The sequence below is a fragment of the Oncorhynchus masou genome, chromosome 23 (assembly GCF_036934945.1).
Source record: "Oncorhynchus masou masou isolate Uvic2021 chromosome 23, UVic_Omas_1.1, whole genome shotgun sequence".
NCBI classification, from domain to species: domain Eukaryota; kingdom Metazoa; phylum Chordata; class Actinopteri; order Salmoniformes; family Salmonidae; genus Oncorhynchus; species Oncorhynchus masou.
Genome location: NC_088234.1, coordinates 21,951,834 through 21,967,364, shown reverse-complemented (window position 1 = coordinate 21,967,364; position 15,531 = coordinate 21,951,834). Strand labels below are relative to the sequence as shown.

At 38.7% G+C, this 15,531-nt stretch overlaps 1 protein-coding gene across 1 annotated transcript; it reads left to right on the top strand.

Moving 5' to 3' along the window:
- The first annotated feature begins 10,732 nt into the window (after positions 1-10,732).
- On the top strand, positions 10,733-14,200 carry LOC135510579 (mitochondrial fission 1 protein-like). The gene is made up of 5 exons (XM_064931601.1): positions 10,733-10,840; positions 11,479-11,611; positions 11,811-11,887; positions 12,089-12,194; positions 13,184-14,200. Exons 1-5 carry the CDS (start codon positions 10,796-10,798, stop codon positions 13,288-13,290), a joined length of 468 nt encoding a protein of 155 aa, XP_064787673.1. The 5' UTR covers positions 10,733-10,795; the 3' UTR covers positions 13,291-14,200.
- Positions 14,201-15,531: the final 1,331 nt, after the last annotated feature.

Below are 15,531 nucleotides of genomic sequence, written 5' to 3'. Positions count from 1 at the left end.
AAACTAACATCCCAGCAACCTGAAATAAAAGCAGTCATTTGTTCATAATGAAGAAAAATCTATTTTACATGCAAATGTCACATTTATCTAAAGTATTGTAATGTAAAAGTTGCATACCTGAATATCTGTAGCCCTCTTATATGGAATGAGATTGTCTCCATCTGTAGGTTTCTCTGTCGTCTGTCCATCTTCTATTGTCTTCCTGGCCTTCCAGCATTTAGTTCCCGCCCTGCCAGTGAGTACAGTGGACTCATCCTTTTTCAATCTACGACTTATGCCAAAATTGGCTAATCCCGCTCGTCCCATTACATCTGTTTAAAACAATAAATACAACATTTTGCTGCAATGCTAATATTATTTTGCTACAATTCTAATGAGGGAAAGTCAATGTATCTGCAAAGTCTGCAAAGTCAATGTATCTGACAATGTGTACTCACACAGCTGAAGAGCCAGGTACACAAAGTCATCATCCACTGCAAAGTCAATGTATCTGACAATGTGTACTCACACAGCTGAAGAGCCAGGTACACAAAGTCATCATCCACTGCAAAGTCAATGTATCTGACAATGTGTACTCACACAGCTGAAGCGCCAGGTACACAAAGTCATCATCCACTGCAAAGTCAATGTATCTGACAATGTGTACTCACACAGCTGAAGAGCCAGGTACACAAAGTCGTCATCCACTGCAAAGTCAATGTATCTGACAATGTGTACTCACACAGCTGAAGAGCCAGGTACACAAAGTCATCATCCACTGCAAAGTCAATGTATCTGACAATGTGTACTCACACAACTGAAGAGCCAGGTACACAACGTCATCATCCACTGCAAAGTCAATGTATCTGACAATGTGTACTCACACAGCTGAAGAGCCAGGTACACAAAGTCATCATCCACTGCAAAGTCAATGTATCTGACAATGTGTACTCACACAGCTGAAGAGCCATTCCATGTATTTAAACTATTCCAGAGCTAGCATACCTTATTCAACTTGTCAAGTAATTATCAAGCTCGACTACATGAGTTCATTTTAGGGCTACAACTAAATTGTGAAACGTCTGTGGGTCCCCGTGGAGAGGTTTGAAACCCACTGCGTTAGGGAAGACATTTAATGGCCCAAACTCTCGTGGAGTTTAGGCCAAGGGACGACCTAGCCACAACTGATTGTTTGCTCCTGAACCAAAAACAAGCCCTGTTGTAAACTGTAACAGCCCAATCCTGTAGTTTGTTTTGATTTTCTGCCAAGCCTAAATTGTCAGTCATCATCACTGCCCCTTTCAGTGCCAAACCCTGTGTTCAATTTACTACACTATGTAAACCGAGTACTCAGATGGGCCAATCCTAATTTAGATCAGTAGTCCACACCTCACAGTGTGTAGCAGGAAAGGCCTATAAATAACTCTGAGGGTGGGTTGCACCAACATGGTTCAAATTAATCTAAAATAGAGCTAATCTAGGTTTTGTAAATGTGGGATTATAATTAATCCGATGTGTCAGTTTGTTATATCTGGAGTACTTCACCTGTCCTATTCGGTGTCCTGTGTGAATTTAAGTGTGCTCTCTCTAATTCTCTCTTTCTTTCTCTCTCTCGGAGGACCTGAGCCATAGGACCATGCCTCAGAACTACCTGACATGACTCCTTGCTGTCCCCAGTCCACCTGTCCGTGCTGCTGCTCCAGTTTCAACTGATCTGCCTTATTATTATTGGACCATGCTGGTCATTTATGAAAATCTTGGCCATGTTCTGTTATAATCTCCACCCGGCACAGCCAGAAGAGGGCTGGCCACCCCACATAGTCTGGTTCCTCTCTAAGTTTCTTCCTAGGTTTTGGCCTTTCTAGGGAGTTTATCCTAGCCACCGTGCTTTTACACCTGCATTGCTTGCTGTTTGGGGTTTTAGGCTGGGTTTCTGTACAGCAGAAATATCAGATATCAGCTGATGTACAAAGGGCTATATAAATACATTTGATTTGATTTGATTTGACAAGGGTTGGCAGTCTATGTATATTTGTAAACAACAGCTGGTGCACGATATCTAAGGAAGTCTATGTTTTGCTCGCCTGAGGTAGAGTATCTAATGATAAGCTGCAGACCTCCCTATCTACCTAGAGAGTTTTCATCTGTATTTTTCGTAGCTGTCTACATACCACCACAGACTGATGCTGGCACTTAGGACTCCCTCAATGAGCTGCATACTGCCATAAGCAAACAGGAAACCGCTCATCCAGAGCGCTCCTAGTGGCCAGGGACTTTAATGCAGGCAAACTTAAATCAGTTTTACCTCATTTCTATCAGCATGTTAAATGTGCAACCTTTACTCCACAAACAGAGACAGGTACAAAGCTCGCCCTCCATTTGCAAATCTGACCATAATTATATCATCCTAATTCCTGTATACAAGCAAAAATAAAGCAGGAAGCACTAGTGACTCAGTCAATAAAAAAGTGGTCAGATGAGGCAGATACTAAGCTAGAGGACTGTTTTGCTAGCACAGACTGGAATATGTTCCGGGATTCTTCCGATGGCATTGTACACCACATCAGTCACTGGCTTCATCAATAAGTACATCAATAACATCATCCCCCACAGCGACTGTACAGTGCCTTGCAAAAGTATTCACCCCCTTGGCATTTTTCCTCTTTTGTTGCATTACAACCTGTAATTTAAATGGATTGTTATTTGGATTTAATGTAATGGACATACACAAAATAGTCAAAATTGGTGAAATGAAAAAAATGACTTGTTTCAACAACAAAAAAAATGGAAAAGTGGTGCATGCATATGTATTTTCCCCCTTTGCTATGAAGCCCCTAAATATTATCTGGTGCAACCAATTACCTTCAGAAGTCACATAATTAATTAAATAGATTGCACACAGTTGGACTTTAAGTGTCACATCATCTGTCACATGATCTCAGTGTTTATATACAGTACATCTGTTCTGTAAGGCCCGAGAGTCTGTAACACCACCAAGCAAGCAGCACCATGGAGACCAAGGAGGTCTCCAAACAGGTCAGGGACAAAGTTGTGGAGAAGTACAGATCAGAATTGGGTTATAAAAAAGTATCCAAAACTTTTGAACAACCCACAGAGCACCATTAAATCCATTATTAAAAAAATGAAAGATTATGACACCACAACAAACCTGCCAAGAGAGGGCCACAACAAACCCTAAAGGAGCTGCAAAGCTCCAGAGCGGAGATTGGAGTATCTGTTCATAGGACCACTTTAAGCCATACACTCCACAGAGCTGGGCTTTACGGAAGAGTGGTCAGAAAAAAGCCATTGCTTAAAGAAAAAAATAAGCAAACATGTTTGGTGTTCACCAAAAGGCATGTGGGAGACTCACCAAACATATGGAAGAAGGTACTCTGGTCAGATGAGACTAAAATTGAGCTTTTGGGCCATCAAGGAAACCACTGTGTCTGGCACAAACCCAGCACCTCTCATCACCCTGAGAAGACCATCCCCACAGTGAAGCATGGTGGTGACAGCATCATGCCGTGGGGATGTTTTTCATCAGCAGGGACTGGGAAACTGGTCAGAATTGAAGGAAGGATGGATGGAGCTAAATACAGGAAAATTCTTGAGGGAAACCTTTCTTCCAGAAATTTGAGACTGGGACGGAGTTTCACCTTCCATCAGGACAATGACCCTAAGCATACTGCTAAAGCAACACTCAAGTGGTTTAAGGGGAAACATTTAAATGTCTTGGAATGGCCTAGTCAAAGCCCAGACCTCAATCTAATTGAGAATCTGGGTATGACTTAAAGATTGCTGGACACCAGCAGGAACCCATCCAACTTGAAGGAGCTGCTCCAGAGTGCTCAGGACCTCGGACTGGGTCGAAGGATCACCTTCCAACAGGATAACAACCCTAAGCACACAGACAAGACAATGCAGGAGTGGCTTCTCTGAACGTCCTTGAGTGGCCCAGCAAGAGCACGGTCTTGAACCCGATCAAACATCTCTGGAGAGACCTGCAAATAGCTGTGCAGCAACGCTCCCCTTCCAACCTGACAGAGCTTGAGAGGATCTGCAGAGAAGATGGGAGAAACTCCTAATATACAGGTGTGCCAAACTTGTAAAATTATACCCAAGAAGACTTGATGCAGTAATCAGTGCTTCAACAAAGTACTAATTAAAGGGTCTGAATACTTATGTAAATGTAATTTTTCCATTTAAAAAAAATATATAAATGTTCAAAAATTTTGGAAAACAAGTTTTTGCTTTGTCATTATGGGGTATTGTGTGTAGATTGATGAGGGAAAAAAAACGATTTAATTAATATTAGAATAAGGTTGTGACGTAACAAAATGAGGATAAAGTCAAGGGGTCTGAATACTTTCCGAAAGCACTGTTATACAGTACAAGTCAAACGTTTGGACACCTACTCATTCAAGGGTTTTTCTTTATTTTTTATATTTTCTACATTGTAGAATAGTGAAGACATCAAAATGATGAAATAATACATATGGAATCATGTAGTAACCAAAAAAGTGTTAAACAAATCAAAATCAATTTTATATTTGACATTCATCAAAGTAGCCACCCTTTGCCTTTTGTGTTTCAATCTCCTGCTCGACTTAGGGACCTTACAGGTAATTGTATATGTGGGGTACAGAGATGAGGTAGTCATTAAAAAATTAAACACTATTATTGCATACAGAGTGAGTCCATGCAACTCATTATGTGATGCTGTTTGGCACTTTTTTACTCCTGAACTTATTCAGGCTTGCCATAACAAAGGGGTTCAATACTTATTGCCTCAAGACATTTCAGCTTTTCATTTTGTATTCATTTGTAAAACATTCGGAAAAACATAATTCCACTTTGACATTATGGTGTATTGTGTGTAGGCCAGTGACAAAAAATGTTTGCAGTAACACAACAAAATTTGGAACAAGTCAAGGGGTGTGAATATACCTTCTGGGTAACAGATGCATTTTAATATCAATGGATATTCCTGGTTTATCGACTCATTAAATTGATAGCATATCTAACTTCAGTACCCTAATATAATTTTTATGAGCCATAAAATCCGCTAATCCATGTCAATGATTGATGAGAGTCAAAAAGAAACTAATCCCCACAGAATAATATTGCACTTTAATGACCTGGCCTCTATTTATCTTACATTTTGTTTGTTTGATATAATGTAGGTCTAGAATATGCACTTTCTGGCTGACAAGCTTTTGTTCTTCCTTCTAGATCACAGTCGTATTTTCTATGCCAGGAGAATAGCATTTTCATCAAATGTACTGTATTATTGTAACTCATCACGCTTCATCTTATCGGAGTACTTTTTTTACACACACTTTGTGTATTATCAGGCAGCAGGTTTATATACACTATCATTGTGTTTGTATAGCTTATCTACTATCACTAACTAATTATCATATCTATCTTTAACTATCGGCTACCTCACTAGTCATGTGTCATTACTGAAAGTAATAGATTCCTTACATGAACTGTGTTCAGTTTTAATAGCCCTACATAGGTATTTGACTATTAAATAGAACCATAGGATTACAGCCGATAGGATCCTCTTTACTTAACTTTCAACTCTTTGTACAGCTATTATCTCTCATGTAATACTTTTAAAATAAACGATTCACAATTCGGGGTAGGCCTACCTTTTGATATCTATGATTGGACAATATGTTGATTAAATTAGTATAGGCTGCACTAGACCTAGAGTATACCGTATGTGTCTTATTTGAGACACTGTTTCGGTATGCAGACCTGGGTCAAAATGATTTTGAATACTTGAGTTGTGCTTTATTGAGTTGCCTTGTATAATGTAATCAATGGAATAGTCCCAAAAGTGAAAAGTCCAAGCTTAATCAAGCATAACTCAAATATTTTCAAATACTTGTCAAATGACCAAGTCTGTTGGAGTCTTTTAAATCAGAGTTTGTAAACACAACCATTACAATCACATTTTGAATAACTAACCAGAAACATTCTGCTTTTTAGGCCTACAAGAGTTTTTATTTTTGAATATCAGTTTTGTGTTGAGCTTTGATGACAGTTTATAATTACATCCTTACTTCTGCCAGGACACTCTGTCTCATCATTCAGGTGTATCTGCGTTGTTTCACTTTTTCCAAACACAAAATGTGAAAAAGTACTAATTTATTAATTATTTATTTTCACTTAAAAATTGAATTAGCCATCAACAGCGATGCCCTTGCTGTCACAGAAGAGATAATAGCAATGGCTCTCTTTCCAACTGTATGTAAGCTTTGTTGTCCATTAGCCAGATAATGATCATCGTGCACAACAAAATAAAATAAGTTAGACAGGCACACTAGACTAAAAATGCACCAGCCCATCTGGCATTTGCCCGAAATCCCAGGTGGACCAGTCCGGACCTGCGCGTGATAATCTACATCAATATATGTATATATCAAACCAACCATGATGAGACTGTCATTGTTTACATTATTTTCCTCTGTCATGTTGAACATTAGTGCAGTGATAGTGATGGCTATCAAACTCTATCAGCAATTCAGTGAGTGCTGCAAGAGTCAGCCTTTGAATTATCAGAGGCAATCCTATGAGAGCCTTATTTCAGGTTTTAGGGAGCCATCAATCAATGAGCAGGCTGCAGTACCTTCAAACAATATGATGGTTATGATGCATTGGCTCAGAGTCCTTTTCGTCAGGACATGTTTTTTAACATTCAAATGCAAATCTGTCTCCAATATGATGGAAACCTAGCTACTGAGGGTGCTGAAATGTACCCGTAATATCAGTCATCATGAACACTCATTTGGAATATAACACTCCATACAAATGCTTGTAGTTATACACATGCTGCATTCAACCAGTTAGCATGTTGGACATTTCAGAGTATCCTAGTTCCAACTAGCACCTGAACGCAGCAAAACACCGCTATTGGGCAAGAGTAATCCAAATGAAGCCTTTATGTGTTGGATTTTGTTCCAATGGGATGAAAGGAGAATAGTAGGCAATATTAGGCATTTAAACATTTTATTTGGAACTACAAAATTATTTTAGAATATGCTGAACACTCTTGCACATATGTGTGTCAGCTGTAAATGGAATATCAATTTAGCAAAATCCTCTTCAATTATAAATCCTATTATCACCAACATAATCCAATAGAATCATGGACGTAAACTTAGTCACTGTGGGCTACTGTACATGAGCATCAGATTCATCTTCAATATGTTGACTACTATTGATTATTCATGAAATTATTAGAATTAATCTAAAAGATTTTGCATATTCATTCTCTTGTGACTTTTCCATGTGATTCTGAGACTCTTTTTTTGACAATCTGGTCTATTTGCTGTAACTAAGCACACTAATATGGTTAATAACATCAACTAAAACATCTAACACCTTCCCCATTTAATTCAATGAGAAATAAACAGTATGTACTATAAGCATTATCATTGAGAAAAACTCATGTGAAGTGTTAGTGGTGGCTTGGCGACTGTTTCCTCACATCCTGCCACAATAAAGACATGTCAAACCAGCCTACTGTTCAGCAAAACTTGTGTTGAATAGTGTTTTTCTCGTAAATCAAATAGGATTCTGTCTTTAAAGGTGCACTGTGCAGAAATCGCTCCGCTATTTCCTAGTCTATGTATTGAATACTGTATGGTTTTATCAATAACTGATTTGAGGTCTGTGCTCATTTCCATGGCATTGGACATCCATTCACTATGATTTCAGCATTTGAAATAAAGTTACCAAAAAAATGTTAGTCAAGTTAATCAAATGTAATAATAAGTGCTAACTATAGTGTGTGTGTTTATCTTATGCATTATCTTTCTTGGAAGTGTCCCATTGTCTAGTGAATATAAGCTGCAACTGGGATCTTTAGATGTCAGAGTTTTTGCTGTCGCAATTAAGGAAATAAAAACTTTGAACCCTGACCCATCTATCAAATATTTTAAGTCAGATTGTAAGTCCATTGAAATGACTGTTTAGATACCAATCCTGTGTCTATTTCCCTTTAGCTTTAAAGGAATCACAAAAAATGGAGACAGGTCTCCAGGTCGGTCTTCTGTTCTGATCTCAATAATAGGCAAAGAACCTCTCATACAGTATTACAACGTAATATGAGTGTTCATTGTTTTCAGCATGGTGTTGAGTTTGTGATCTCTCTCTCTTAAAAAAAATGAAAATTCTTCTTCTGGGTCTCAAGATGACATACATGCATCAGTACAGACGTTGGTTAATACGAAACTGATACAACTTTTAGTTGGAACAATGACAACATTCCGACATCTGCTACTTTGTCATGTAGACAGGTATAGAGTGAAATTCAGTAGCTTGAGCCAGTTCAAGGTTTGGTTCCTGATGGGTTGAGGCCTCAGAATACTGTGTCCTTTGTGATCTGGGTAACAGGGTTATGGGAAACACTTTCATATTTCAACCGTTTGAACTAATGTGTAAGCTATTAAGCAGGCTAATCACGTTATGATTATACGCAAAAACATGTGAAGATACTGCAGTTTGCACAGTGTGGACGCTTAAGAGCTCTGTGGCACCAACACCAAACTGGTGTGCGAGTGGCAGTGCAAGCCTTTTAGTCACTGCAAAGAAAAATAAAGCAAATAAGAAAAACTGCTCTCCTTACAAAATATTTCATTTTCTTTTAATGTATTCGTTGAATGCGTGTTTACTGTAGTAAGTAAAACCAGGAATTTCATTATTCTAATGTTGAGAGACTGTGGCTGTGCTGGCACATTTCAAATCTCACCCCAAAATGACACACACCTTCATCGAACCGACGGGCGTAGAGGTCAACATGAACCAATGGCATAGAGCTCAACATTGCACAAGTGTAGGTTCGTCCCTTCCGATGTAAGATGATATATTTGCAAAACAAAACCAACTTCTACCACGCTATCATAACTTAAATAAAGTTGTCATACTATGATCTCCGTTTTCAGTTTCATAACAAGCCAAAGTAGAGTCCACTATTTGTGGAGGGCCCTTTTCGATTCCAATGGCAGGCAAGTGCACTACAATAGAGACCATTATATTTTATTATCAGCGGTATTTTAAACACAGAGCTAAAAGCATTACGTTTGTACGTTTGTATTGATTTTATTCTCTTCTGTGTCATCCTACTCATATCTTGTGCACAGACAACGCTAAACTGAGGGAACTCGTTTCAAAGTGCATCAGGGCACTGGAAATGGCATATTGCCCTTACAGACGGTTCCTGGTCGATGCCGCAATATCGACAGCAGAGAGCGCTATAATCAAAGGTAATATCTTAGATATTACTGACTAACGTCACCTTTCCACTATCATCAGCTGTACATTTCACATTTTACTCTAATTGGAGTAAAATCAATTTCCACATGGAAGGTATGTGTGTGTTTGTGTGTGTAATAGGTTGCAATGTCTAGTGAACAGAACAGCAACACAGAGAGCCATAGCTCCAGTTCTCTGCTGCCAATGACTGGAACTATCTGCAAAATTCTCTGAAGCTGGAGACTCATATCTCCCTCATTAACTTTAAGCACCAGCTGTCAGAGCAGCTGCACATAGCCCATCCAACTACCTCATCCCCATACTGTTATTTATTTTGCTCCTTTGCACCCCGGTATCTCTACTTGCACACTCATCTTCTGCACTTCTATCACTCCAGTGTTTATTGCAATATTGTAATTATTTCGCACTATGGCCTATTTATTGCCTTATCTTACCTCATTTGCACACACTGTATATATACTTTTTCTATTGTTTTATTGACTGTATCTTTGTTTATTCCATGTGTAACTCTGGTGTTTTTGTGTCACACTGCTTTGCTTTATCTTGGCCAGGTCGCAGTTGTAAATGAGAACTTGTTCTTAACTAGCCTACCTGGTTAAATAAAGGTGAAATATATATATATATTTTAAATAGGGACACAGGAATTTGACTGCCATTGCTGTTACATGGTGAGATACGAGCTCTGTAGCCCTCTAAATCATACCTTCTAAATGACTTCTGTCTGTCTGTCTGTCTGTCTGTCTGTCTGTCTGTCTGTCTGTCTGTCTGTCTGTCTGTCTGTCTGTCTGTCTATCTGTCTGTCTGTCTGTCTGTCTGTCTGTCTGTCTGTCTGTCTGTGTCTCGCTCTCTCAATTCAAAGGGCTTTATTGGCATAGGAAACACATGTTTACATTTCCAAAGTAAGTGAAATAGATAATAAACAAAAGTGAAATAAACAATACATTTTTTTTACAGTAAAAAGTTCCAAAGGAATAGAGACATTTAAAATGTCATATTATGTCTATATACTGGTTGTAACGATAATAGTTAAAGTACAAAAGGGGAAATGTGTTCTGTAGTGGCATTGTGGAGCTTCAAAACATGAATGAAAATGAAAAACGCTTTTTTTTTCAGAAGAAAGAGAACCTATTTGACTGGCTGGCTACACACTCCTTCCTCTGGCCAAACGTTACACCACGCCCACGGACAGTACGTTTAGTTTGACTCTTCAGGCTCAGAGTCAAATGTTCCAATACACTCCATTGTCTGTTTGCATTAAATAAAACCATATGATTTTAACGTTTTTGTAGCGTCATGTGTAAGTGACAATAAAACCTTGTATTCGCATTGATGTAGCAAAAACGTGTTTCATTGGAAACATGGAAATTATATGACTTTAACTTTACCACAGCCACAAATTATTATTTTTGTTTTAATGAATTGAATTGATATAGCCAATTTTGACTTTGTGGCTGTGGTATCCAGTGGAAACTGATCGAGCTTGTCACGTGGTAAAAGTGCGTTTCTATCTGTTACTTCTGAGAACATGGAGGCTGTTGTGAGCGATTTGGTAGCTCCAGAAGACCTTTTGGTAAGTTTACGTTTTAATATTGTCATGATTTAGAACATAGCTGTATTTTATGTAGACAATATGGTGTCTAAATACCCAGCTACAGTCGTTAATAGTTGATCAAACGTTTACAACAGTGTAGCTGTAGAAGTGAAACATATGCTAGCTAACGTTAGCCATATTGCTAGTAGCTAGCTGTGTCATTCCTTACACATCATCACTTACACCAGCTGCGTTCTGGTATGCTATTTTTCTCCCAACTACACAGTATACAGATATGTATGAAGCCGTTTGATGGATTTTTCAATCCAATGAAAAGTTTCAAAGCCAATTGTTGAGTACATTAGGTGTATCATATTGTATTGATGTCTGCTACTGTCCCATGTGAGTTGGCTTTAGACAACATGCATTACCATGACGCATTATGAGACTACATTACTGTAGCTACTGCACTGTCAGCATCATTTTAAAAAAGTGTTTCGTTATGACATGAATGCAGCAAGTCTTGAGATGTAACACAGCAATTGAGGGTTTACTGTCACTGCCTTCTGTAAATTCAACATAAAGACTATCAACACCCTGGCCTAACATATCACCCTTGCCAGTCAGTGTCTGAAACAACTGAAGGTACCCATATTTGTTCTGTTTTGGCCATCCAGAAATTTGAGAAGAAGTACAATGCTGAGTCGGTGAAGGGGGGTGTGTCAAAGGAGACCAAGTTTGAATATGCATGGTGTCTGATCCGGAGCAAGTATTCTGACGACATTAAGAAAGGAATTGTTTTGTTGGAAGGTGGGTAGCCAACAGTATTTGTGTACTCAGAAGACTGTCAATAAGATATCCTTACAAATGTCTCTCTAAATAGCTATGAATATGAGTGATTGGATTTCCAACTTATTTGAATGAAATGCTGACATAGTGCAATATGCATTGGCCTACTTAACCTGCCTATAATAATGTTTCCTGTACTGTTGCTCAATTTGTTTTATAGAGCTGGTTAACAAGGGATCAAAGGACGATGCCAGAGACTTCCTGTTCTACCTAGCTGTGGCCAACTACAGACTGAAGGTGATGTTCATTGTACTACTAATTACCCATAGGTTATAACTTATTTTAATGAAATAGATGACTCTGTCTCCCATCTCTTGAGTTAATTGCGGAATATATCATAGCACCTCTTACTCAATTGTATCTCTATCTCTCACTATCTCTCTTTATTGCTCCATATCTTTATCGCTCCATATATGTATATATTTTTTATCATCACAGGATTATGAGAAAGGTCTGAAGTATATCCGCACTCTCCTGAAGAATGAACCGGGCAACAACCAGGCCTTGGAGCTGGAGAAGCTAATAGACAAGGCTCTAAAGAAAGGTGAGTGGGGAGGCCAAGGAACACCTATCAATGCTGGGTCTAATTTGTGTAATGTTCTCATATTCTTTCCTCTCTGATCACTGATCAGGCAGGACAGGTGTCGTGGCTGAATCAGATTTAGTTAGGTAACATTCATAAATAAGATGTTTTATTTACATAATAATGCTTATGTGAGATATTTGTCATTAGGATGTCTTCTTTTGGATAATACTGTTGGCAGTTTGAAGTTATCCCTTCTCCGCTAGGGCTTAGTCACTAGGGGCCCTGAGAGGGGAGTGGTCAGGCTTGTCTTCATATGTCAATGTATCTGTTAAACCATGTGATGCTATGAAGAATATCAGAAGGGGAGGAGGACAGAATGGAGGCTTGTCTTCTCTATGGGAATGTGTCTGTAACTATTGTATGTCCCCTCTGAGGTTGCCCTTATCTTGATCTAGTATATGACCTAAGAGGCTCACTGTCTCTGTGAGCTTGTCCAGGAGGGGTTGTATTTGAGATGGGAGTATCTAGAATTGACAATTGATCTGCCATTGGATGAGGTAATGGTTTGGTAATATGTTGTACCAAGAACGAGAAGGAGAACCTCTTCTTAAGAGAGCAAACTGAATGATAATTTATAGCTAATGCTGTCTGGCTATGGGATACTCCTCTCTCAAGTAAAGTCTTCCTTCGTAATGTTCCTAAGATCTGTGTTTCGTCATGTGAGTTGAGATGGGTGTGTCTTGGCTATAAATTATACTAAGAACTGTTTTTTAAGGACTCTCAGAGAATTCATTTATAGACACTGAATTGATCTGAGAGTCACAGGGCTATGGTGAAGCTCATATAATTAAAGATGGACTTTATAATATAACTCTGACTTGTGTGTGGTTTGCTCTCTCGATGTTTAGTAATACAGGAAATTACCACGACACAGGATGGGTAGAAGCTGAATAGGTATAAGTAATAAGGGCAATGTTCATGTTTTGACTGCATTTTTTTCTACACAGATGGTTTGGTTGGCATGGCAATTGTCGGTGGAATCGGCCTGGGCGTGGCTGGATTAGCAGGCCTCATCGGATTGGCTGTGTCCAAGGGTCATGGTCCAAGGTCCTAATATGGAGTGGGGAAGGCCTTAGTTTTGCTAACACACTTCAAAGAAAGACTGACATGTCCTCCTCAAACTTCTCCCCATAACAAATTCAAACTAAAGTTGGAAATGGCTGCCGTTCCCCAAGATGAGAAGACCACCCGTGGATCTCCCAAAACTTTTCACTCATATTGTCCATGGAACAATCTTTGGGGATTGATTTCTGAAAATAGCCTTCGATTCACTTAAATTGTCTTCATATTTTAAACAGGTTTTGATTCCAGTGAATTTGACATGTGTATATTAATAGAGGTTTAATGTGGCACTTTGTCTTCCATATTATACATTATAAATAAGTGTGATGGAACACGTTACTGAATGGCATCTCTTGACTTACTGACCTCAGTATGTTAGCATGCACCCTGAGCAGCCACTGAGTTAGCATATAAGCATGTGGTGGACTTTAATTTCTTTATATAAGTTAAATTAACTTCAATTATTGTTGTTGTCTTTATTAATTTAAACAGAGAAAGCATTGGTATTTAGGGAAGTGTCTTATGTTTAGAGGTAAGTGTTGTGGTGTAGTGTCCAAGCTAGTAAGTGTGTAGTTGGTAAGAATTAGGCAGCTGTAATGTGAATCACTCATGTTGTCCACAGGGGGCATCTTTTCTTAGGGATTGGGTAAAGATGAATACCACAACAGTGTACGAGAGTAAAACAGCCCTCGGAAAGGGCTTTCATTTGTCTTTAATTGACAGTGTAGCTGCAAGAACATGTAAAGATAACATTATTTATCCATAATATAACCTCATTTACTCAAGTTATCATAATGGCATGATACTAACAGATTTTGTTTTACGTATCAAAATACCAAGATGTTTCAGCAATTACATTTTTTTTCAGTTTTGATTGTAAATAAAAACATTACTTAATTGTGTATGGTTTCTTATAGTATGTGTCTGGAAGGCACTATTGGAGCTATTAAGATCATCATTATTCCCAAGCCTTGCAGATTTTCAGTGTTAGCAAACCACACATTTGAGTATCACTGTAGGACCGATGCTTTGTGGTTTTTAATTGTGAAATTAATAAAGGGCATGGTATGTCATGAGTGAACAATTTTGGCAGAGCTGCTCTTTCCATGACAGACTGACCAGGTGAATCTAGCTGAAAGCTATGAGCCCTTATTGATGTCACCTGTTAAATCCACTTCAATCCGTGTAGATGAGGGGGAGGAGACAGGTTAAAGAAGGATTTTTAAACCTTGAGACATCGATTGTGTAGGTATCAGGGTGTGAGTGGGCAAGACAAAGATTTAAGTGCCTTTGAACGGGCCAGGCGCAAACGTTTTGAGTGTGTCAAGAACTGCAACGCTGCTGGGTTGGTCCACCACCCAAAGGACATCCAGCCAACTTGACACAACTGTGGGAAGAATTGGATTTAACATTGGCCAGCATCACTTTGGAATGCTTTTGACACCTCAAGAGTCTATGCACTGATGAATTCAGGTTGTTCTGAGGGCAAAGGGGGTGCAACTCAATACTAGGAATATGTTCCTGTTTTGTACACTGTATATTTAGTACCTGTATTGATCTGCATGTTTTTCTCTTATCAATACAGTATAACGATGCAGTCACATGCTGTAGTTTCAGTCGGACAAAAAAAAAAAACATGCCTGGCTGTTCACTGGTCTAATTCCGTTTGGTGTCAAATGTGCACAGTGTGACGCCAGAAAGTCTTCAGTTCACTCACTGGGGCCATATTTTTACAACAGGAAGGAATAAGGATTCTTGGTTTTGATGTATTCTTTATCTTTAGAAGCCGCCAGTGATGTTAGCTAGCTACTAATTAACTCTTTGGCCATGACTGAAACTCACCATGACAAAGCATTGGGCACAATAATTATCATTTGGGTTGGTGTAATGAGGCCAGGGAAAAAAGGACAAGCACTTCTCAGGGAAGGACAGTGCATTAAAGGGATAGTTCAGCCAAATTACAAATGTGTATATTTGGCGATGTTTACACAGGCATCCCAATTCTTATCTTTTCCCCAATTATTGGTCTGATTGATAAAAATATATATATAAAAAAAAGTGGAAATCTATGGACAAGGAGAGACTTATCCTCAATTTGGTTTTGATAGATTAACCACTGCCACCGGGTGCTAATATAAGCATTTTCTAACCAAATTACTCAAAGGCATTTAGCTGTCCATTTCAGACCGCAAACACAGCTTAGATTATGCATTGTTCATTATATCAGATTAAT

What these genes read in the sequence shown, in the direction of transcription:
- LOC135510579 (XM_064931601.1), top strand. Translation starts at nt 10,796, where the DNA reads ATGGAGGCTGTTGTGAGCGATTTGGTAGCTCCAGAAGACCTTTTG. An exon ending in AGGAATTGTTTTGTTGGAAG is followed by an intron (nt 11,612 to 11,810) that starts GTGGGTAGCCAA and finishes TTTGTTTTATAG; the next exon opens with AGCTGGTTAACAAGGGATCA. An exon ending in AGACAAGGCTCTAAAGAAAG is followed by an intron (nt 12,195 to 13,183) that starts GTGAGTGGGGAG and finishes TTTTCTACACAG; the next exon opens with ATGGTTTGGTTGGCATGGCA.